The sequence below is a fragment of the Hemiscyllium ocellatum genome, chromosome 10 (assembly GCF_020745735.1).
Source record: "Hemiscyllium ocellatum isolate sHemOce1 chromosome 10, sHemOce1.pat.X.cur, whole genome shotgun sequence".
In the NCBI taxonomy this organism is placed as follows: Eukaryota; Metazoa; Chordata; class Chondrichthyes; order Orectolobiformes; family Hemiscylliidae; genus Hemiscyllium; species Hemiscyllium ocellatum.
The window spans coordinates 2,899,696-2,923,931 of NC_083410.1; the positions used below are offsets into that span (position 1 = coordinate 2,899,696).

A 24,236-nucleotide genomic window follows, 5' to 3' on the forward strand; every position below is an offset into this window, starting at 1 on the left:
TCCGGCTGGACATTAAACACCTGCATTCTTCCAGGGAGCCGATATTTCCAGGAGACAAGTTTTCCTTCTGACCCCAGCCAGCTCCCCTTCACATCACTGTACAACCCACAGTGCTGAGGGAGCGCCGCACTGTCGGAGGGTCAGTGCTGAGGGAGCGCCGCACTGTCGGAGGGTCAGTGCTGAGGGAGCGCCGCACTGTCAGAAGGTCAGGACTGAGGGAGCGCCGCACTGTCGGAGGGTCAGTGCTGAGGGAGCGCCGCACTGTCAGAGGGTCAGTGCTGAGGGAGTGGGCACTGTCAGAGGGTCAGTGCTGAGGGAGTGCCGCACTGTCAGAGGGTCAGTGCTGAGGGAGTGGGCACTGTCAGAGGGTCAGTACTGAGAGAGTGCTGACATTTAAATGAGGTGATATAATGCAGGCTGCTTTACTCTCTCTGAGTCAGTGCCAGAACATGAAGGAAACAGGAAGTTACCCTGAATCCAGGTCAGTATTAACCCCTCAACTAAAGGAGGGTGACAGATTGGTCTTTGATGGGAAGGTAATATATGGGATTCTGCTGTGCAGTAATGAGCTGCTGAGTTTCCCTGTATTAAACTGTGTCATTAACTCTCTCGTTGCCGTACCTGCAGATTTGGGAGTGTCTGGAATTTCAGCGTAGATCTCAGAGCCTGGAAAAGAGTTACAAACATTACACCCAGCCGAAGGAAAGCAGCAAGAATTCCCCAGTAAAATCCCAGCCGTGGGGAGTCAGCAGGAATTCTCCCAGAGTCAGGCCAGCTCATCCCATAAACAACCCTGTGTCCATCTCCACCGTCTCATGGACAGGGAATAGGCAGAGAGTCCGAGGGACTGACAGCACGGGAAGAGGCCCTTCGGCCCATTGTGGGCATGAAGAACCACCTCGCTATTCTCATCTGGTCCGCCAGCACTTGGCCCTTGGCCTTGTATATCATGGCATTGCAAGTGAACATTGGAATACTTCTTACACGGGCACAGAAAAGATAGGAGCAGGAGGCCATTCGGCCCCTCAACCCATTTCCCCACGCCCCCATTCATACGACCATGGCTGATCATCGTGCTCAATACCCGAACCCCACCCTCCCCCCAATATCCCTCCATTCCTTTAGCCATTAGACCTATACCTACCTCCCTCTTATAAACACATCATGTTTTACCTTCAGCCACTCTCTGTGGCAGTAGATACCACAGGCTCCCCACTCTCTGGGTGAAGACATTCCTCCTCATCTCAGTGCTAAAAGCTTTCCCCACTATCCTTAGACCATCACCCCTGGTTCTGGATTCCCACACCATTAGGATATTCCTTCCTGCATCGAACCTGTCTATTCCGAATAGAGTTTTACAGGTTTCTCTGAGATCCCGCCCTCATTCTTCCAAACTCCAGTGAATACAATCCTAACTGACTCAATCCCTCCCCACACGTCAGTCCCTGCCATCCCAGCGATCAGTCTGTAAACCTGCACTACTCTCCCTCAGGAGCAAGAACCCCTTTCCTCAGATATAGAGACCAAAGCTGCCCACAGTATTCCAGATGGGGCCTCACCAATGCTCTGTATAATTGCAGCAAGACATCCTTGTTCCTGTACTCGAATCCTCTCACTATCAAGGCCAACTTACAGTTTGAGCTGAAAATGTGTTGCTGGTTAAAGCACAGCAGGTTAGGCAGCATCCAAGGAACAGGAAATTCGACGTTTCAGGCCACAGCCTTCATCAGAGCCCTTCAACTTACAGTTTACCTTCTTCACTACCTGCTGCACCTGCACGCTTACTCTCAGCGACTGGTGCACGAGGACACCCAGGCCTTATCGAACATCCCCCTCTCTCACATTACAGCCGGTCAGATAATAATGTCTTGTTGTTTGTTGTTGGGACCCCACAGTGTGACCTGACCCTGCGCTGAGTGTATCACTCACACAGACAGCCCCCACCTGCCTGGACACTCTGTTCTGGATACCCATCTCTGACCCACGTTCCCCCTTGGCTGGTATCACCAATAAATGCCAACCTTGCGGTGACGCCCACATCTCCTGAGCTTTCCAGTCACCCTCAAACCCCACCCTCCATCAGTCTTTACAAACCCAGCCTCAGCTGCCTGTGTCACTCACGGTCACTCAGATCGTTTTGATTTTCCATTCATCAGCCCCGCAAACAAACCTCAGTCAATGTATCAGTGCTCACTGACAGAAGGGTCTCTTCTGCACAACAACTGGATATTTTGAGAAGGGGTTAGATACCATTCTTGGGGATAAAGACATCAAAGAGTATGGAGAGAATTTGGGACCAGGGTATCGTGTTGGCCATGATCATGGTGAATGGTGGGGCAGGCTCAATGGAGCGAATGGCCTACTGTTCCTCCTGTGTTTCCGTGTAATCAATCGGCGATCTCAGTTCCAGGAGGACGTTGGTATTAAACACCAGGACGGTCTTTTTAACAGTAACCGGGAAGCAGGGAAGGTGAAGCAGAATCCCTGGGATCCCCAGAGATACAGGGGCAGGCCAGAGGGACTGGACAGGTCTGTTTGAGAAATAACAGACCAGCAAGGCTACAAAGTGACGAGTGTGAACACACCAGCCCTACACTGAGTCACAAATTATTCTTCAACCAAGATTTCTGGATATTTTGCTGCTAACATTGCTGTCCTGTCAATAGCAGCAGCCGGTCAATTCTGCCAAATGTTTGCAAATCGAGAATTCTCTCAGTCACTGTCATTGTGTCTGAGGGCCACCAGAGGGCAGTGCTGTATCAGTGAAGGTGTGGAAAGGGCCAACTCGGTTCGACCTGGTGTGGGACAGTGTACACACGGGGAGACAGTGTACACACAGGGAGAGATCGTACACACAGGGAGACAGTGTACACACGGGGAGAGATCGTACACACAGGGAGACAGTGTACACACGGGGAGAGATCGTACACATGGGGGGAGAGATTGTACACATGGGGAGAGAGCGTACACACGGGGGGAGACAGCGTACACACGGGGAGAGATCGTACACACGGGGAGAGATCGTACACACGGGGAGACAGTGTACACACGGGGAGACAGTGTACACACGGGGAGAGATCGTACACATGGGGAGAGAGCGTACACACGGGGGGGAGACAGTGTACACACGGGGAGACAGTGTACACACGGGGAGACAGTGTACACACGGGGAGACAGCGTACACACGGGGAGAGACAGCGTACACACGGGGAGAGACAGCGTACACACGGGGGAGACAGCGTACACACGGGGGGAGACAGCGTACACACGGGGGGAGCGAAAGTACACATGGGAAGAGAGAAGGTAGATGCAGGGGGAGAGATGCAGGGGGAGCGAAGGTACATACGGGGAGAGAGATCGTATACACAGGGAGACAGCGTACACACGGGGAGAGAGAAGGTACAGGCGGGGGGAGATCATACATACAGGGAGACAGTGTACACACAGGGGGAGAGAAGGTACACACGGGGAGAGAGAAGGTACACGCGGGGAGAGAGAAGGTACACGCGGGGAGACAGCGTACACGCGGAAGACTGATCATATATGCGGGGAGATAGCGTACATGCGGGGGGAGAGAAGGTACATGTGGGGAGACAGATTGTACACGCATGGACACAGCGTACACACGGGGAGACAGATTGTACACGTGTGGCGACAGCGTAAACACGGGGGGAGAGAAGGTACATGCGGGGAGACAGATCATACATGCAAGGGGAGAGAAGATACACGTGGGGAGACAGATCGTACACATGGGGAGACAGCGTACACGGGGAGACAGCGTACACGTGAGGAGACAGCGTACATGCGGGGGGGGGGGAAGAGAAGGTACATGCGGGGAGACAGATCATACACACGGGGAGACAGCGTACATGCGGGGGGAGAGAAGGTACACGCGGGGAGACAGAGCGGAAACTTGGGGAGACAGAGCGTACTCGCGGGGAGACTGCATACACGGGGATACAGCGCGTACACACAGGGAGACAGAGCGTACACATGGGGAGACAGAGCGTACACATGGGGAGACAGAGCGTACAAACAGAACCGTGACCTGTTCACGCGACTGATCCCAGTTATAGCGGACTGTCTGATGAGGAGATGATAAGTAGATGGGCGGGTTCTGGATGATGGCAGAATGAGAGGTGACCTTACTGAAACACACACGGTTCTGAGGGGATTTGACAGGGTCGATGCAGAAATGACAATCCTTTTGTGGGCGAGTCCAGGATCAGAGGGTAACATTTCACCCTGAGGCTCGCCGACTGAAGGCAGGGATGAGGAGGAGTTGCTTCTTGAAGACCTGAGTGAATCTGTGGAATTGTTTATTGCAGAGTGTTTTTGTGGTGAGGCCCTTGTGTCGATTCAACAGACAGATTTGTAATCAGTGAGGGAATGCAGGGTTACGGGGGAAAGGCAAGACAGTGGGGGTCAGGATGATCAGATCAACAATGATCACACTGAATTCCAGACAAAAAACACTGCCAAACCCAAGGTAGACAGGCTACGGGCTGGAGGACCACAGCAAGGCAGGGAGTATCAGGAGGGAGGGGGAACACAGCAAGGCAGGCAGCATCAGGAGGGAGAGGGAACACAGCAAGGCAGGCAGCATCAGGAGGAAGAGGGAACACAGCAAGGCAGGCAGCATCAGGAGGGAGGGGAACACAGCAAGGCAGGCAGCATCAGGAGGGAGGGGGAACACAGCAAGGCAGGCAGCATCAGGAGGGAGAGGGACACAGCAAGGCAGGCAGCATCAGGAGGGAGAGGGAACACAGCAAGGCAGGCAGTATCAGGAGGGAGAGGGAACACAGCAAGGCAGGCAGCATCAGGAGGTGGAGAAGTCATCTTTTGGGTGTAATCCTTCCTAATGAACCTCCAGCTCCTGATGCTGCTTTGGCTTGCTGTCTTCTTCCAGCCTCCTGACTGGAGCAAACTCAATGGGCCGAATGGCCTCATTCTGCGTGTGTGTGTTTCGTGAACAGTCACCCATTCACCCACTGTGAACCAGGACCATCACAGGGAGAGATACATACCAAAACTACTGGTTGATAACACTGCTCGTGGCTGCTCTGTTATCCTCACTTCACTCTTGGGTCTGAGCAAAGAGGGAGACAAAGTTGTTTAGATTGAGTCTGTCAACACCATGAAAGGGCGACTGAAAAATAGAATATTACAGCTGCAGAGAATCTGGGATGTCCGTTACATTCCCACAGTTACCTCGACTACACCCCCTTCCGTCCTGCATGGTCTGCACTCCATCCTCCCAGCTTCTCTGTCTCCATTGTATCTGTCCCAATGATGCCACTTCCCACCAGACTGCCCCTGATATAACCTCCTTTCCCCTCAACCCAGGATTTCCCTTCATTAGACCCTCAGCCATGACCAACCCATCTCCCACCCTTCGACCCTATCCCACCCTCCCAGAAAAGCCTTCGGGTTCCCCTTGCCCTGATGTTGCACGTCACTCATCGGCACATTCAAAGGATCATCTTCCCCCATTTTCACCACCTCCAGGAGGGTGTCCCCAAAAAACACCACGTCCCCTCCTCTCCCGGCAGTATTCGGCATGGACTGTTCCCTGTGCGACCCCCGGTCCACCCCTCCGTCACTCCCAATGCTTCCTCACCTTCACACATCACCTTCCCATGAAATGGCAGAAGGTCTAACAAGCTCATCCCTCTTCACTCTCCAAGGCACAATCGAAGCTGGAATTGACCTGAACTTTCTAAACTCTGTTCACTCGGAGGTCTCTGTTAGACCAGCACAGCTGTTTGGTGGAAGCTCAGGGGAACCTTTCAGTTCTGCTGCTGCTGTTGCTGTTACTGCAATGTTCCAACGAGCCCCAAGACAGCACCTCACCTTCCATTTCAGCACTTTCTAGCCTCAAGGTCTCAGTATCGAATTCCCATCACTTCAGGATGTAAACACTGCCCCCTGTCTTGTTTCTCCAGCATTCTCACCACCCTCTCCCTCATCTAGATTTCTCAGTTTGACATTCAGCAGAGCTGAACTATATTCTGCCATTAACACTAATTTTCAATCTCTCTCTCTCTCTCCTCCACGCACCTTACTATCTCCTTTGCCATCTGCTCTGTAAGACCCAGGATCTCTAATCCTACTCACCCTCGAACCCTCCCATAACCTTCCCCTTGTCCTATTGTTTTCCCCCACCCTTCCCCAGTGTCAAACCCCTTGGAGAGGGAGCATGCTCACTGTGAAAGTAACAGCCGAATGAGTACATTTGGAAATTTGGTGCATCGGGGATTGGGGTCAAGGGGGGGTGGGAGTAATGTTGAGTGGGACACCTCTCCAGGCTCACTCCCTCCTATCTCTGAGACACTACCAGCTGAGAGATTGGCCCAACTTGCGGCTGCTCCCAGTATAGCTTTTCACACAGTACTGTCCCCATGTGTACCACTGTCTGTGTACACATCGCCAACTGACCCCAACCTCAGGAATTCTCTAAATAAAAACGAAAGGAATTGTGAATGCTATAAATCAGAAACAAGAATAGAAATTGCTGCAAAAGCTCAGCAGGTCTGGAAGCATCTGTAGAGAGAAACCACAGTTAATGTTTCAGATCGGGTGAGCCTTCCTCGCAGCTCCACAATTGTTGCCAGACCTGCTGAGCTTTTCCAGCAATTTCTGCTTTTGGCGGGAATTTTCTCCAGAAACCTCTCCCCTTCTTTCAAGTGCTCTGTCTAACCTCCCATCTTCAATCAAACCTTTTACGTTCATCCCTCCTGCAAACTTATGCCTCGGCTTTGTTGCTCCAACAATCGCCCACCGAGGGCATTGGGTGTTTATCTATGCCAACAGGCGCTATGTAAATGCAACTTTTTGCCGTTGTTGTTTGTCACCAGACTGTTGAGAGGAAAAACATTTGATACGTACTGTGTTGGCAACTCCGGAAGATCGTGAGCTGGTGGGGGGAAAGGTCACAGCAGAATTAATATCAAAACAAAAAGAGTTTGCTCCAATCACCTGTAGAATTGATCCACGGAAACTGCAAAGTGGGGAAACCAAAACACTGACTCAATTCCAATCAGGTCCAATAGGAACAAGCAACTCTTAATGACAGGCTTGGTTAAGGAACATTTTAGAGAGTGAATTAGACAATTATAGCAGGAGAGTGACCACTCCATCGGACTGTGCAAAGTCTCTTAAAGAACAAACACAGAACGGTGATGGTAGAGACCTTTGTCCTTTTGGACAGAAGTGGCTGTGGGTTTGGAAGGTGCTGTCTGAGGATCTTTGGTGAATTTCTGCAGTGCATCTTGTAGATAGTACACACTGCTGTTACTGAGCGTTGGCGGGAGAGGGCGTGGATGTGGTGCCAATCAAGCGGCTGCTTTGTCCTGGATGGTGTCAAGCTTCTTGGTTGTTGTTGGAGCCACACTCCAACCATTTCTTGATGTCACGTGGAGTAAGTCGAATTGTCTGGAGCCTGGTATCTGTGAGGCTGGGGATCTCTGGAGGAGGATCATCCACCCAGCACTTCTGGCTGAAGATTGCTTCGGAAGATTCAGGCGTATCTGTTGCCCTGATGTGCTGGGCTCCTCCATCGTTGAGGATGGGGATATTTGTGGAACCTCCTCCTCCAGTGAAGTGTTTACTTGTCCACTACCATTCACCACTGGGTGTGGGAGGACGAGAGAGCTCAGATCTGATCCATTTGCTGTGGGATCACTTCGCTCTATCACTTGCTGTTTATGCTGTTTGGGACACAGGTAGTCCTATTTGGTCACTTCACCAAGTTGACACCTCATCTTCAGGTGTGCCTGGTGCTGCTCCTGGCATGCCCTCCTGCAGTCTCCATTGAATCCAGAGTTGATCCCCTGGTTTGATGGTAATGGGTGAGTGGGGGATATGTGGGGCCATGAGGTGACAGATTGTGCTGGAGCACAGTTCGCTGCTGATGACCCACAGCGTCTCATGGATGCCCATAATGGAGTTAATAGATCCGATTGAAGTCTGTCCCATCCCATTTAACACAGTGATAGTGCTACACAACACGATGTAAGTAACTCTCAATGTGAAGGTGGGACTATGCCTCCCTAAGGACTGTACCGTGGTCACCCGACTTGAATTGTGCTGTTGTTCAGTCTATTAAACAAGCAATGTTCTGGGAATCAGTTAATGAAAGGGTAATACAGACAGGCAGGGAAATGGAGGCTGTTGCTGCTGGCCTTTACCTCTCTTGGGCCTCAATATAAAGGAGGATGTGGTTTCATTCTCCAGACGACAATAACCATCGATTAAATCCGCCATACTCTCAGCCATCACCAGTGAGGGTGTCGTGATTGTTAATGGCTGCAGGATTAACAGAAAGACGACAGCTCACTTTACTGGGTAAATATTACTGCTCACTTTGGTAGCAAAAATAAAACAAAAAACTACCTGAAACTTGTAAACCGTAATGTAGCCTCTCTAAAAATGTGAAGTCGATAATTTTGAAATGGAGAACAAAAGAGCAGAGTCTTGTCTAAAAAGAGAGGAACTGCAGAAAGATTCAATACAAAGGGTTCTGGGGGGACCTTGTGCATAAAGCTCAGAACACAGGGACAGCAGGTAATCATGAAGGATCATGGAATGTTGGCCCTTATTACAAAGGGGGTTAGAGTGTAAGAGTAGGGAACTTTTACTGCAACTGTACAAGGGGCTGGGGAGACCACATCTGGAGCACTGTCAGCAGCTTTAGTCCGTTATTAAACAAAGTTATCATTTCATTGCAGGTAGTTCAAAGAATGTTCCATCAATTCATCCCTGGAATGGAGAGATTGTCTAATGCACAAAGGCCAAACAGGTGGGGACTCTGCTGGGGTTTACAAGAATGAGAGATGATCTCTTTGAAGCATGCAGGATTCTGAAGGGGCTTAACAGGGTCAATGCTGAGAGGATGGTTCCCCCTCACGGGAGGGTCGAGTGTCAGAGGGCACAGTGTCAAAATTAAGGGGCACCCAATTGCAGACTGAGATGAGGAGGGATCTCCTTTCCCAGAGGGTTGAGTGTCTCTAGAACTCCTTACCACAGAGAGCTGTGGGGGCATAGTCTGTACATTTAAGGCTGAGACAGATAGACTCTAGACCACTTGGGGAATCGATGCTTATGGAGGATATATGGCAAAGTACAGGCTCAAGGGGCTGAATGGCCCACTCCTGTTCCAGTTTCTTATTGTCTTGTGATCTCATACAAGGAACACCAGGTCAGGGTGCAGGGGCAGTCAGGGTTAGGGAGGGGAATGGAACATTGTCCTTCATTGCAAAAAGGCCAAATCCAAGACCGACAAATGTTGTGTTCCAATTGGTTCGGGCTTCGGTGGGACCACTTCAGGAATCCGGTGTATGGTTTCGGTCTCCTTATCTGAGTAAACGTAGACTCAGAAATGGTACAGTCAAGGGTAATTTGCCTAGAATGAGGAATTGTTCTCAGGCCGGAGTGAATTGGATCAATATTCTCTCAAGATTTGCTCACCTGGAGAGAGATCTTGTTGAACCATGCCACAGTTGTGTTGGGAGTTTGAAGGGGTAGACTCAGAGGGGCTGTTTCCCCTCAGTTCAGTTACATGGCGTATGGTCTCAGCTAAAGGGTTGATTATTGGGCGGGAGAAATGTCTTTACTCAGAGGGCTGTGTGGAATTCTCTCGAGTTGTAACAGTTCCATCACTGGATAAATTTATGACTGGGATCAAAAGAATCCTGCGATACGGGCAGTGGACCGGAAGGTGGAGTTAAAGCCTCAGATTAACCGTGAATGTGGAGCTAACTTGATGGCCCAATGGTCTTTATTTCTTTTGCTCATCAATGCAATCATTTACAGAAACTAGAGCGATCATTTACAATAAACATGGGAGAGGACAGTGCCAGAGAAAATCATTGTCAGTCACCTGGCATTAGTCCATCATCTCAAAAACCTGTTCACATTCACCCTCATTCCCTTGAATCCCAACAGCCTCAACCCTTTCCCATTCACTTCCATTGGAAAGATCAAACTTTTTCCCATTTAAAATCTGATTGAAGATTTGTAGCTCGGGTATCCGTTGTTGTGGTTCTGCTCGATGAGCTGGAAGTTTTTGCTACAAACGTTTCGTTCCCTGGCTAGGGAACATCATCAGTGCTGTTGGAGCCTCGTGTGAAGCGCTGCTTTGATGTTTCTTCCGGTATTTATATTGGTTTGTTCTTGCCGCTTCCGGGTGTCAGTTTCAGCTGCAGTGATTTGTATGTGTGGTCCAGGTCGATGTGTCTGTTGATGGATGTTCTTGCCGTTTCCGGGTGTCAGTTTCAGCTGTAGTGGTTTGTATATGGTGTCCAGGTCAATGTGTCTGTTGATGGAGTTTGGGGATGAATGCCATGCTTCTAGGAATTCTCTGGCTGTTCTCTGTCTGGCTTGTCCTATGATAGTGGTGTTTTCCCAGTCAAATTCATGTTGCTGGTTGTCTGAGTGTATGGCTACTAGAGATAGCTGGTCGTGTCGTTTTGTGGCTAGCTGATGTTCATGGATGCGGATTGTTAGCTGTCTTCCTGTTTGTCCTATATAGTGTTTTGTGCAGTCCTTGCATGGTATTTTGTAAACTACGTTAGTTTGGCTCATGCTGGGTATTGGGTCCTTTGTTCTAGTGAGTTGTTGTCTGAGCGTGGATGTTGGCTTGTGTGCTGTTATGAGTCCTAAGGGTCGCAGTAGTCTGGCTGTCAGTTCTGAGACGCTCCTGATGTATGGTAGAGTGGCTAGTCCTTTTGGTTGTGGCATGTCCTCGTTCCTCGGTCTATCTCTTAGGCATCTGGTGATAAAGTTGCGTGGGTATCCGTTTTTGGCGAATACCTTGTATAGATGTTCCTCTTCCTCTTTTTGCAGTTCTGGTGTACTGCAGTGTGTTGTGGCCCTTTTGAATAGTGTCCTGATGCAGCTTCGTTTGTGTGTGTTGGGGTGGTTACTTTCATAGTTTAGGACTTGGTCTGTGTGTGTTGGTTTCCTGTATACCCTTGTGGTGAATTCTCCGTTGGGTGTTCTCTCTACTAACACGTCTAGGAATGGGAGTTGGCTATCCTTTTCTTCTTCTCGTGTGAATCGGATTCCTGTGAGTGTGGCGTTGATGATTCGATGTGTTTTTTCTATATCTATGTTTTTGATGATTACAAAGGTGTCATCAACATATCTGATCCAGAGTTTGGGTTGGATTTGTGGTAGGGCTGTATGTTCTAACCTTTGCATAACTGCCTCTGCTATGAGTCCCGAGATTGGTGATCCCATGGGTGTTCCGTTGATTTGTTCGTATATCTGATTGTTGAATGTAAAGTGTGTGGTGAGGCACAGGTCCAGTAGTTTAAGTATGCCGTCCTTGTTGATAGGTTCGGCCTCCTGTGTTCTGTTATGTATGTCCAGTAGGTTGGCTATTGTTTCTCTGGCTAGGGTTTTGTCAATTGAAGTGAACAGTGCCGTCACGTCGAATGATACCATGGTTTCTTCTTTGTCTATGTGTGTATTCCTGATGACGTCCAAGAATTCCTGTGTTGATTGTATGGAGTGATTGGATCCGCTGACTAGGTGTTTCAGTTTTTGTTGTAGTTCTACACAGGAATTCTTGGACGTCATCAGGAATACACACACAGACAAAGAAGAAACCATGGTATCATTCGACGTGACGGCACTGTTCACTTCAATTGACAAAACCCTAGCCAGAGAAACAATAGCCAACCTACTGGACATACATAACAGAACACAGGAGGCCGAACCTATCAACAAGGACGGCATACTTAAACTACTGGACCTGTGCCTCACCACACACTTTACATTCAACAATCAGATATACGGACAAATCAACGGAACACCCATGGGATCACCAATCTCGGGACTCATAGCAGAGGCAGTTATGCAAAGGTTAGAACATACAGCCATACCACAAATCCAACCCAAACTCTGGATCAGATACGTCGATGACACCTTTGTAATCATCAAAAACACAGAAATAGAAAAAACACACCGAATCATCAACGCCACACTCACAGGAATACGATTCACGAGAGAAGAAGAAAAGGATAGCCAACTCCCATTCCTAGACGTGTTAGTAGAGAGAACACCCAACGGAGAATTCACCACAAGGGTATACAGGAAACCAACACACACAGACCAAGTCTTAAACTATGAAAGTAACCACCCCAACACACACAAACGAAGCTGCATCGGGACACTATTCAAAAGGGCCACAACACACTGCAGTACACCAGAACTGCGAAAAGAGGAAGAGGAACATCTATACAAGGTATTCGCCAAAAACGGATACCCACGCAACTTTATCACCAGATGCCTAAGAGATAGACCGAGGAACGAGGACATGCCACAACCAAAAGGACTAGCCACTCTACCATACATCAGGAGTGTCTCAGAACTGACAGCCAGACTACTGCGACCCTTAGGACTCATAACAGCACACAAGCCAACATCCACGCTCAGACAACAACTCACTAGAACAAAGGACCCAATACCCAGCATGAGCCAAACTAACGTAGTTTACAAAATACCATGCAAGGACTGCACAAAACACTATATAGGACAAACAGGAAGACAGCTAACAATCCGCATCCATGAACATCAGCTAGCCACAAAATGACACGACCAGCTATCTCTAGTAGCCATACACTCAGACAACCATCAACATGAATTTGACTGGGAAAACACCACTATCATAGGACAAGCCAGACAGAGAACAGCCAGAGAATTCCTAGAAGCATGGCATTCATCCCCAAACTCCATCAACAGACACATCGACCTGGACCCCACATACAAATCACTGCAGCTGAAACTGACACCCGGAAGCGGCAAGAACAAACCAATATAAATACCGGAAGAAACATCAAAGCAGCGCTTCACACGAGGCTCCAACAGCACTGATGATGTCCCCTAGCCAGGGAACGAAACGTTTGCAGCAAAAACTTTTTCCCATTTTAATAAATTCCAATAATCAAACAGTTTTACTATATCCAAGTGTGTCCAGTGTACAGAATCACAACCCCTTTCCCATTCACTAGCACTGTACTGATATACAACAAACACAACCCCTTCCCCGACACCCAAAATATGTTCCATACTAACACCGTGAACCCTCTCCCCATCCTGGTTGAGGTGCCAACATTGGGCAATCCAAAGGGGATGGGCGTAGCTCTCCCAGATAATAACAGGCACAATCTCCCGTTACAGTTGGGAAGCCGGTGTGCTGCCTCACCCAGTTTAATAGCACGATCAGAGAGCAGAACACTAGGGACAGCTTTCACAACAACTGGACAAAGCCAATCTATCAGAAACTCTGACCTTTGGACAAAGAGGTTAACAGAATCATTGGATTTACATCAAACAACCAAAATCAGAGTGTGCTGGAGGAACTCAGCACATCTGGCCGCATCTGTGGAGAGAGAAACAGAGTTAACCGTTTGAGTCCAGTGACCCGTCTACAGAGAGTTCTGGACTTCACTGGAATAATAGAATAGCAGTTAATAATTGCTATTCGAAGCAGGTTGGAGATCACCTCTTGGGCAATGTAAGAGTGTAGATACCTGGGGGGCTCCTTTAATTTCGAGCTGAAGGGAAGCCTTCTTTTCATTCTCTGGTTGGAGAAGGCTAATCGACTTGATTTGGCCGAATTCTGCCAAGGTGATGGGCTATTCAGAATCAAGAAACAGAACAATATTTAATTTACTTCAATCTGGTGAACAACGTGTCCTTGTCATGAAAAGCATCTTAACCATATGATGGGGTTATATTCTGCTGTGTGTGATGAGTGAAGCTCTGACCCCTGCTGTACCCTGCTGGCCTTGGGTAATCGCAGGTCTGCTGTGGGAGAACACGGTCTGTAAGGGGCAAACAGCGCGGAGGTAACAAACATCAGGGTGACATTAACCCTGCAGCCGTGTCAACGGAAGGAGACAAAACCACTCTAGCCATAACCAAAACTGGGACAGTGGGCTTAGGCCACAGCACCTCGGTAGATTTTGTGAACTATTTGCCAGTCAACAACATCCTGAGGTAAATTTTAAAGGTGCTTTGCAGCCTGTTATCTGCCATTATCCAAGTGAGTCAGCCAGACACGGGAGACTAGATAAGGGTGGTTCAGTGGTTAGCACTGCTGCCTCACAGCACCAGGGACCCAGGTTCAATTCCACCCTCGGGCAACTGGCTGTGTGGAGTTTGCACACATTCCCTGGCTGTGCTCTGGTTTCCTCCCACAGTCCGAGATGTGCAGGTTAGCGTGGAATGGCTGTGGGAAATCGCCCCATAGTGCTCAGGAATATGCAGGCTGGGAGAATTAACCATGGGAAATGCAGAGTTACAAGGATAGGGTAAGGGGATGGGATTGGGTGGCATGCTGTTTTGAGGGTTGGTCTGGATTTGACTGGCCAAATGGCCCATTCCCACAATGTAGGGATTCTGTGACTCCCTGAAAAAAAAATGGATTTAAATTGGCTGCACAGGAACACCACCCTGTGCAAGTTCGACTTATATAGCACTCGGAGGAGGCCATTCAGCCCCTCAGTGCTGTCCCACCTCTCAATGAGATCATGGCTGATCTGTGGCCTGACTCCATATCCCTGCTTTTGACCCATATCCCTAATAACTTTGTTTAACAAAAACAATTACCTCCCACAGATTTAAAGTTAACAAATCCAGCATCCCCTGCTGTTTGTGGAAGAGAGTTCCAAACCTCTCCCGCCCTGTGTGTGTGGGAATGCTTCCTGACGTCTCCTCTGAACGGTCTGGTCCTAATTCACAGACAATGCCCCTAGTTCAAGAATCCCCAACTAGTGGAAATAATTGATCTTTATCTACCCTGTCTTTTCTTGCAATAATTTGAAGACTTCAGTCAAATCACCCCTTAACCTCCTCAATTCAGGAGAAAACAGGCCTCATTTGTATAATCTCCTTCTCATAACTTAACCCCTCAAATCCGGGTATCTTTCTTGTAAACCTGCTCCCTGCAATAAATCTACCTTACCATCCTGACTTGGAAATAGATCGCCATTCCTTCAGTGTTACATAGAACATAGAACATAGAAAAATACAGCGCAGTACAGGCCCTTCAGCCCTCGATGTTGTGCCGACCGAATCCTACCTAACCTACACTAGCCCAATAACCTCCATATGCTTATCCAATGCCCGCTTAAATGACCATAAAGAGGGAGAATCCACCACTGCTACTGGCAGGGCATTCCATGAACTCACAAGCAGCTGAGTAAAGAATCTACCCCTAACATCTGTCCTATACCTACCACCCCTTAATTTAAAGCTGTGTCCCCTAGTAACAGCTGACTCCATTAGCGGAAAAAGGTTCTCACTGTCAACCCTATCTAAACCCCTAATCATCTTGTACACCTCTATCAAATCTCCCCTAAACCTTCTCTTCTCCAATGAAAACAGCCCCAAGTGCCTCAGCCTTTCCTCATACGATCTTCCTACCATGCCAGGCAACATCCTGGTAAACCTCCTCTGCACTCGTTCCAATGCCTCCACATCCTTCCTATAGTATGGTGACCAAAACTGCACACAATACTCCAGATGCGGCCGCACCAGAGTCTTATACAACTGCAACATGACCTCAGGACTCCGGAACTCAATTCCTCTACCAATAAACCCCAGTACACCATATGCCTTCTTCACAGCACTATTTATCTGGGTGGCAACTTTCAGAGATCTGTGTACATGGACACCAAGATCCCTCTGCTCATCCACACTACCAAGTAGCCTACCATTAGCCCAGTAATCCATCTTCTTGTTACTCCTACCAAAGTGAATCACTTCACACTTAGCTACATTGAACTCCATTTGCCACCTTTCTGCCCAGCTCTGCAACTTACCTATATCCCGCTAAAACTTATCTATATCCTGTTATTGGGTCAAAATCCTGGAATTCCCTCCCTAAGGGCATTGTGGGTCAACCCACAGCACATGGACTGCACTGATTCAAGAAGACAGCTCACCCCCACCTTCTCAAGGGGCAACTAGGGACGGGCAATAAGTACTGACCAGTCAGTGACACCCGTACCCCAGTCAGTCAGAGTGTGCCTCACTCCTTGACTTTGCTGGTGTTTCTCATTCGTTGTCTGTGCTCCCAGCCTGAACACAGCTCTCTGCTGGGAACCTGAAAGATTCAGTCTGTGCACTCACCCCATCCTTATTGATCACTTGGCCGATTCCATGACGTCCAATGACCAGCTCCACCGTGATGGTCCATCCTTGCTGAAGGACAGAAAGCAGAAATAATCAAAGTGTGGCAAGAGGAAACAGCAACTGCACTGCGAAGATATTTAAAATACTTTAATAAACTTTACAGGGTGATCATTTCATTGGGAACTTGGATGAACTGAGGGTGGCAATGAGGAGAGCACACAATACAAAGTGAAACCCTATCATGGCGGAAGACTCCGAGTGGTGAAACATTGCTGAGAATCTCTCTGTAAGCTGCAGGACCTTAAGGCAGTGCAGCCTCCCTCAGCACTGCACATCACAACCAACCAGGAGGATCGCGGGAGGGAGCTCGATAGGGGCTTGATATAATGGCATCGTGACATAGCATCAAGAGAGCGACACACCGTAGAGAAACAGATCACACAATCACAATATGAATACATTATCACCTATGGACACAGGGCGGAGCTGCGTTGGTGCGTGGGCACAGGACGGAGCTGTGTTTGTGCATGGCCACAGGGTGGAGCTGCGTTAGTGTGTGGGCACAGGACAGAGCTGTGTTAGTGTGTGGGCACAGGTCAGAACTGTGTTAGTGTGTAAGCACAGGGTGGAGCTGTGTTAGTGCGTGGCCACAGGATGGAGCTGTGTTAGTGCATGGCCACAGGATGGAGCTGCATTAATGTGTGGGCACAGGATAGAGCTGTGTTGGTGCGTGGGCACAGGGTGGAGCTGTGTTAGTGCATGGCCACAGGATGGAACTGTGTTAGTGCGTGGGCACAGGACAGAGCTGTGTTAGTGTGTGGGCACAGGGCGGAGCTGTGTTAGTGTGTGGGCACAGGTCAGAGCTGTGTTAGTGTGTGAGCACAGGGCAGAGCTGTGTTAGTGTGTAGGCACAGGACAGAGCTGCAGAGCTGTATTAGTGCGTGGCCAGAGGACGGAGCTGTGTTGGTGCGTGGGCACAGGACAGAGCTGCATTGGTGTGTGGGCACAGGACAGAGCTGTGTTGGTTCGTGGCCACAGGACGGAGCATTGGGCACAGGATGGAGTTGTGTTGGTTCATGGCCACAGGACGGGGCTGTGATAGTGTGTGTGCACAGGACAGAGCTGTGTTGGAGCATGGGCACAGGACGGAGCAACGTTAGTGTGTGGACACAGGACAGAGCTGCGTTGGAATGAGGCCAGAGGATGCAGCTGCGTTGGAGCATGGGCACAGGATGGAGCTATGTTGGAGTGTGGGCATAGGACAGAGCTACGTTGGAATGTGGGCACAGGATGGAGCTGCGTTGGATATGGGCACAGGACAGAGCTGTGTTGATGTTTGGGCACAGGATGGAGCTGTGTTGGAGCGTGGGCACAGGGCAGAGCTGTGTTGGAGCGTGGGTACAGGTTGGAGCTGTGTTAGTGTATGGGCACAGCTTGGAGCTGTGTTAGTGTGTGGGCACAGGACAGAGCTATGTTAGTGTGTGGGCACAGCTTGGAGCTGTGTTAGTGTGTGGGCACAGGACAGAGCTATGTTAGTGTGTGGGCACAGCTTGGAGCTGTGTTAGTGTGTGGGCACAGGATGGAGCTCCGTTGGAACGTGGCACAGGATGGAGCTATGTTGGAGCTTGGGCACAGCATGGAGCTGCATTGGAGCATGGCACAGGAAGGAGCTTTGTTGGAGCGTGGGCACAGGACAGAGCTGTGTTGGAGTGTGGGCACAGGATGGAATTGTGTTGGTTTGTGGCCACAGGACGGAGCTGTGTTGGCGTTTGGGCAGCGGTTGGAGCTGCATTAGTGCGTGGCTACAGGAGGGAGCTGTGTTAGTGTGTGGGCACAGGACAGAGCTGGGTTAGTGTGTGGGCACAGCTTGGAGCTGTGTTAGCGTGTGCGCACAGGACGGAGCTGTGTTGGTGCATGGGCACAGGACGGAGCTCCGTTGGTGCGTGGCACAGGATGGAGCTATGTTGGAGCTTGGGCACAGCACGGAGCTGCATTGGAGCATGGCACAGGAAGGAGCTATGTTGGAGCGTGGACACAGGACAGAGCTGCGTTGGAGCTGTGGGCACAGGATGGAGCTGCGTTGGAGCTGTGGGCACAGGATGGAGCTGCGTTGGAGCTGTGGGCACAGGATGGAATTGTGTTGGTTTGTGGCCACAGGACGGAGCTGTGTTGGCGCTTGGACACAGGATGGAGCTGCATTAGTGCGTGGCTACAGGAGGGAGCTGTGTTAGTGTGTGGGCACAGGACGGAGCTGGGTTAGTGTGTGGGCACAGGACGGAACTGGGATAGTGTGTGAGCACATGACGGAGCTGGGATAGTATGTGGGCAAAGGACAGAGCTGGGATAGTGTGTGGGCACAGGATGGAGCTGTGTTAGCGTGTGGGCACAGGATGGAGCTGTGTTAGTGTGTGGGCACAGGATGGAGCTGTGTTAGTGTGTGGGCACAGGACGGAGCTGTGTTGGAGCGTGGGCACAGGATGGAGCTGTGTTGATGTTTGGGCACAGGGCAGAGCTTTGTTGGTGTTTGGGCACAGGATGGAGCTATGTTAGTGGGTGGGCACAGCTTGGAGCTGTGTTGAAGTGTGGGCACAGGAGGGAGCTTTGTTAGTGTGTGGGCACAGGATGGAGCTGAGTTGGAGCTTGGCACATAGCAGAGCTGTGTTGGAGTGTGGGCACAGGACGGAGCTGTGTTATTGTGTGAGCTCAGGATGGAGCTGAGTTAGTGCGTGGGCACAGGATGGAGCTGAGTTGGAGCCTGGCACATGGCAGAGCTGTGTTAGTGTGTTGGCACAGGACGGAGCTGCGTTAGTGTGTAAGCACAGGATGGAGCTGTGTTAGTGCGTGGCCACAGGATGGAGCTGTGTTAGTGCATGGCCACAGGATGGAGCTGCGTTAGTGCGTGGGCACAGGACAGAGCTGTGTTAGTGTGTAGGCACAGTATGGAGCTGTGTTAGTGCATGGCCACAGGATGGAGCTGTGTTAGTGCATGGCCACAGGATGGAGCTGTGTTAGTGCGTGGGCACAGGACAGAGCTGTGTTAGTGTGTGGGCACAGGACAGAGCTGTGTTAGTGTGTAGGCACAGGACAGAGCTGCGGAGCTGTATTAGTGCGTGGCCACAGGACGGAGCTGTGTTGGTGCGTGGGCACAGGACAGAGCTGTATTGGTGTGTGGGCACAGGACGGAGCTGTGTTGGTTCGTGGCCACAGGACGGAGCAGTGTTGGTGTATGGGCACATGACAGAGCTGTGTTGGAGCATGGGCACAGGACGGAGCAACGTTAGTGTGTGGACACAGGACAGAGCTGCGTTGGAATGTGGGCAGAGGATGCAGCTGCGTTGGAGCATGGGCACAGGACGGAGCTATGTTGGAGTGTGGGCATAGGACAGAGCTACGTTGGAATGTGGGCACAGGATGGAGCTGTGTTGGAGCGTGGGCACAGGGCAGAGCTGTGTTGGAGCGTGGGTAAGGACGGAGCTGTGTTAGTGTATGGGCACAGGATGGAGCTGTGTTGGAGCGTGGGCACTGTGCAGAGCTGTGTTGATGTTTGGGCACAGGGCAGAGCTATGTTAGTGTGTGGGCACAGCTTGGAGCTGTGTTACTGTGTGGGCACAGGACAGAGCTGTGTTAGTGTGTGGGCACAGGGCAGAGCTATGTTAGTGTGTGGGCACAGCTTGGAGCTGTGTTAGTGTGTGGGCACAGGACGGAGCTGTGTTAGTGTGTGGGCACAGGATGGAGCTCCGTTGGAGCATGGCACAGGATGGAGCTATGTTGGAGCTTGGGCACAGCACGGAGCTGAATTGGAGCATGGCACAGGAAGGAGCTTTGTTGGAGCGTGGGCACAGGACAGAGCTGTGTTGGAGTGTGGGCACAGGATGGAGCTGCGTTGGCGCTGTGGGCACAGGATGGAGCTGCGTTGGAGCTGTGGGCACAGGATGGAATTGTGTTGGTTTGTGGCCACAGGACGGAGCTATGTTGGCGCTTGGACACAGGATGGAGCTGCATTAGTGCGCGGCTACAGGAGGGAGCTGTGTTAGTGTGTGGGCACAGGACAGAGCTGTGTTAGTATGTGGGCACAGGACGGAACTGGGATAGTGTGTGAGCACAGGACGGAGCTGGGATAGTATGCGGGCAAAGGATGGAGCTGGGATAGTGTGTGGGCACAGGATGGAGCTGTGTTAGTGTGTGGGCACAGGACGGAGCTGTGTTGGTGTGTAGGCACAGGATGGAGCTTCGGAGCTGCATTAGTGCGTGGGCACAGGACGGAGCTCCGTTGGAGCGTGGCACAGGATGGAGCTATGTTGGAGCTTGGGCACAGTACGGAGCTGCATTGGAGCATGGCACAGGAAGGAGCTATGTTGGAGCGTGGGCACAGGACAGAGCTGCGTTAGAGTGTGGGCACAGGATGGAGCTGCGTTGGAGCTGTGGGCACAGGATGGAGCTGCGTTGGAGCTGTGGGCACAGGATGGAATTGTGTTGGTTTGTGGCCACAGGACGGAGCTGTGTTGGCGCTTGGACACAGGATGGAGCTGCGTGGCTACAGGAGGGAGCTGTGTTAGTGTGTGGGCACAGGACGGAGCTGGGTTAGTATGTGGGCACAGGACGGAACTGGGATAGTGTGTGAGCACAGGACGGAGCTGGGATAGTATGTGGGCAAAGGACGGAGCTGGGATAGTGTGTGAGCACACGATGGAGCTGTGTTAGTGTGTGGGCACAGGATGGAGCTGTGTTAGTGTGCGGGCACAGGACGGAGCTGTGTTAGTGTGTGGGCACAGGACGGAGCTGTGTTGGTGTGTAGGCACAGGACGGAGCTGTGTTGGTGTGTAGGCATAGGACGGAGCTTCGGAGCTGCATTAGTGCGTGGCCACAGCCGGACCTGTATTGGTGCGTGGGCACAGGACGGAGCTGTGTTGGTGCATGGGCACAGGACGGAGCTGCGTTAGTGTGTGGGCACAGGATGGAGTTGTGTTGGTTCGTGGGCACAGGACGGAGCTGCGTTAGTGTGTGGGCACAGGACGGAGCTGTGTTGGTGTAGGGGCACAGGATGGAGCTGTGTTGGTGCATGGGCACAGGACAGAGCAGTGTTTGTGCGTGGCCACAGGATGGAGCAATGTTGGTGCATGGGCACAGGATGGAGCTGCGTTGGATCGTGGGCACAGGATGGAGCTGCGTTGGAGCGTGGGCACAGGACGGAGTGGCGTTGGAGTATGGGCAGAGGATGTAGCTGCGTTGGAGCATGGGCACAGGACGGAGCTATGTTGGTGCGTGGACACAGGACGGAGCTATGTTGGTGCATGGGCACAGGATGGAGCTGCGTTGGAGTGTGGGCACAGGATGGAGCTGCGTTGGAGCGTGGGCACAGGACGGAGCGGCGTTGGAGCGTGGGCACAGGACGGAGCGGCGTTGGAGTGTGGGCAGAGGATGCAGCTGCGTTGGAGCATGGGCACAGGACAGAGCTATGTTGGAGCGTGGGCACAGGACAGAGCTACGTTGGAGTGTGGGCACAGGACAGAGCTGCGTTGGAGTATTGGCACAGGGCAGAGCTGTGTTGATGTTTGGGCACAGGGTGGAGCTGTGTTGGTGTGTGGGCACAGGATGGAGCTGTGTTGGAGCATGGGCACAGGGCGGAGCTGTGTTGTGTGGGCACAAGGCGGAGCTGTGTTGGTGTGTGGGCACAGGATGGAGCTATGTTAGTGTGTGGGCACAGCTAGGAGCTGTGTTAGTGGTTGGACACAGCTTGGAGCTGTGTTGGTGCATGGGCACAGGATGGAGCTGTGTTGAAGCGTGGGCACAGGATGGAGCTGTGTTGGAGCATGGGCACAGGGCAGAACTGTGTTGATGTTTGGGCACAAGGCGGAGCTGTGTTGGTGTGTGGGCACAGGGCAGAGCTGTGTTGGTGTGTGGGCACAGGATGGAGCTATGTTAGTGTGTGGGCACAAGTAGGAGCTGTGTTAGTGGGTGGGCACAGCTTGGAGCTGTGTTAGTGCATGGGCACAGGACGGAGCTCCGTTGGAGCGTGGCACAGTAAAGAGCTATGTTGGAGCATGGGCACAGGATGGAGCTGCATTGCAGCGTGGGCACAGGATGGAGCTGTGTTAGTGTGCGGGTACAAGATGGAGCTATGTTGGTGTGTTGGCAGAGGATGGAGCTGTGTTGGAGTGTGGGCACAGGACGGAGCTTTGTTAGTGTGTGAGCTCAGGATAGAGCTGTGTTAGTGTGTGGGCACAGGTCGGAGCTGGGTTAGCATGTGGGCACAGGATGGAGCTGTGTTAGTGTGTGGGCACAGGACGGAGCTGGGTTAGCATGTGGGCACAGGATGGAGCTGTGTTAGTGTGTGGGCACAGGACGGAGCTGGGTTAGCATGTGGGCACAGGATGGAGCTGTGTTAGCGTGTGGGCACAGGACGGAGCTGGGTTAGCATGTGGGCACAGGACGGAGCTGTGTTAGTGTGTGGGCACAGGACGGAGCTGCGTTGGAGCGTGGGCAGAGAGGGTGTTTGATGTCCACAGGTTTCAGTGAGAACAGAGACCAGGTGATACACCCAGCACAGCTCCAACCAAACAACGCCAATAACTGGGTGCAAGTGACTGCAATTCATAGCACAGTATCTGAACCAGAACCTGAACTAAATGAAAATTGTGGAACAGCAGAGAGCGAGAGCGAGAGCGAGAGCGAGAGAGAGAGACAGCGATGGAGAGAGAGAGAGAGAGAGTGAAATAGAAGGAGAAATGGAAGAAATTGGGAGAAGGAGACAGCAGGAAATGAGCAGAAAGTGAAAAGAGATCTCTCCGAAAGAAGAAGAGGGTGAGAGGGCAGAGGCAGATAGAGAGAATGTGAAGAAAGGACAGAAACAGTAGAACTCACATTAAGAAAGCATTTTACAGATTAAAAGTCTTCTCATATTCCAAACATCTCCCAGGAAACATAGTGTGAGAGGGTGTGTGGGAGAGAAGAACAGGGGGGAAGGGGGAAAAGGAGTGAGAGAGAGAGACAGACAGAGGAGGTCAGAGAGAGAGAGAGAGAGAGAGAGAGAGAGAGGGATAAGAGAGAGAAAAGGCAGACACAGTATGGGGAGAGGGGGAGAAAGGGAAAGAATTAGAGAGATGGAGATAGAGAGAGAGAGAGAGAGAGAGAGAGAGAGAGAGAGAGACGAGGAAAGTACTCCTGAACTGGAGTTAGTCAGTTGCTTAGATGGGTTTGATTTTCACTCAGATCCATTAGATTGGATCTCACCATGCTGCCCTACCATGGATTGGTTAAATGTCTTTGTGAGGAGTTTAACAAACCTAATGGAATGATGATATTTTTTCAAAGCCTTACAGATCATTGTCTCGGTGTCTATTGTCAGAGGAAGGGAGGCTGTCAAGTCAATGAGGGTGAAATCAGTTTGAGGGTGTGTGGGGGTGGAAGATCCTCAGCCCCACCCCACTCCCATTTATCTCACCACCCCCTTGGGTCACAGTCTCAGTCCTGATGAAGGGCTTATGCCTAGAACATCAACTCTCCTGCTCCTCGGATGCTGCCTGACCAGATGTGTTTTTCCAGTGCCACACTCTGACCTCTGATCTCCAGCATCTGCAGCGCTCACTTTCTCCTGCTCAGAGAAACTCTGTTCTCTAATGGAGCATCACCAACTGAGATAGAAGGCTCGGTGAATGCTGAGGGAACACTGTGATGGCAGAGGGGTGGAGGGAAACCAGGTTCAGAGGTATGATTTGTTTAAAAAGGTGAATGCAGTCACATTTATCAAAATAATAACAATTGAAAATTCCTTGCGTTTCCACAATGCAGCATCACAAAGGGAGGTTTGGTTTTGAGAAACATAGTCACAGAGTAGTAATTAACAACTTCTGAATGGACTTACACCCAGTTCACATTTATAATGCTCTTCCTCAAAATTGGCGACAGTGCGAAGGATTTCAAAAAACTTGGAGATACATTCATCTTCCTTGAGCTGGCTAAACTGCAGGAAGTTCTGCTGGATTAGCTTACGCAGATGCTTGGCCTGTGGGTAGGAACAAACAGGCAGCATGAGATGGTTCCTGCTTTCAGCAGCTCATTCATCAAGCTGCTGTCTGGCAGCGTTCCAATCA

The 24,236-nt window shown here is 50.9% G+C and overlaps 1 protein-coding gene across 2 annotated transcripts in view; it reads right to left on the minus strand.

The window, feature by feature from the left end:
* The window catches only part of ptk2ba (protein tyrosine kinase 2 beta, a), a 156,554-nt gene that overhangs the window by 49,384 nt on the left and 82,934 nt on the right, over positions 1 to 24,236 (minus strand). For both annotated transcript variants that reach the window (XM_060831190.1, XM_060831189.1), the window contains exons 8-14: positions 24,008 to 24,148; positions 16,144 to 16,215; positions 13,539 to 13,643; positions 8,190 to 8,307; positions 6,889 to 6,916; positions 5,028 to 5,089; positions 622 to 666 (exon numbers count right to left, since the gene is read on the minus strand). In XM_060831190.1, coding sequence (XP_060687173.1) covers positions 622 to 666; positions 5,028 to 5,089; positions 6,889 to 6,916; positions 8,190 to 8,307; positions 13,539 to 13,643; positions 16,144 to 16,215; positions 24,008 to 24,148 — 571 coding nt within the window. The remainder of the gene's footprint in view (positions 1 to 621; positions 667 to 5,027; positions 5,090 to 6,888; positions 6,917 to 8,189; positions 8,308 to 13,538; positions 13,644 to 16,143; positions 16,216 to 24,007; positions 24,149 to 24,236) is intronic.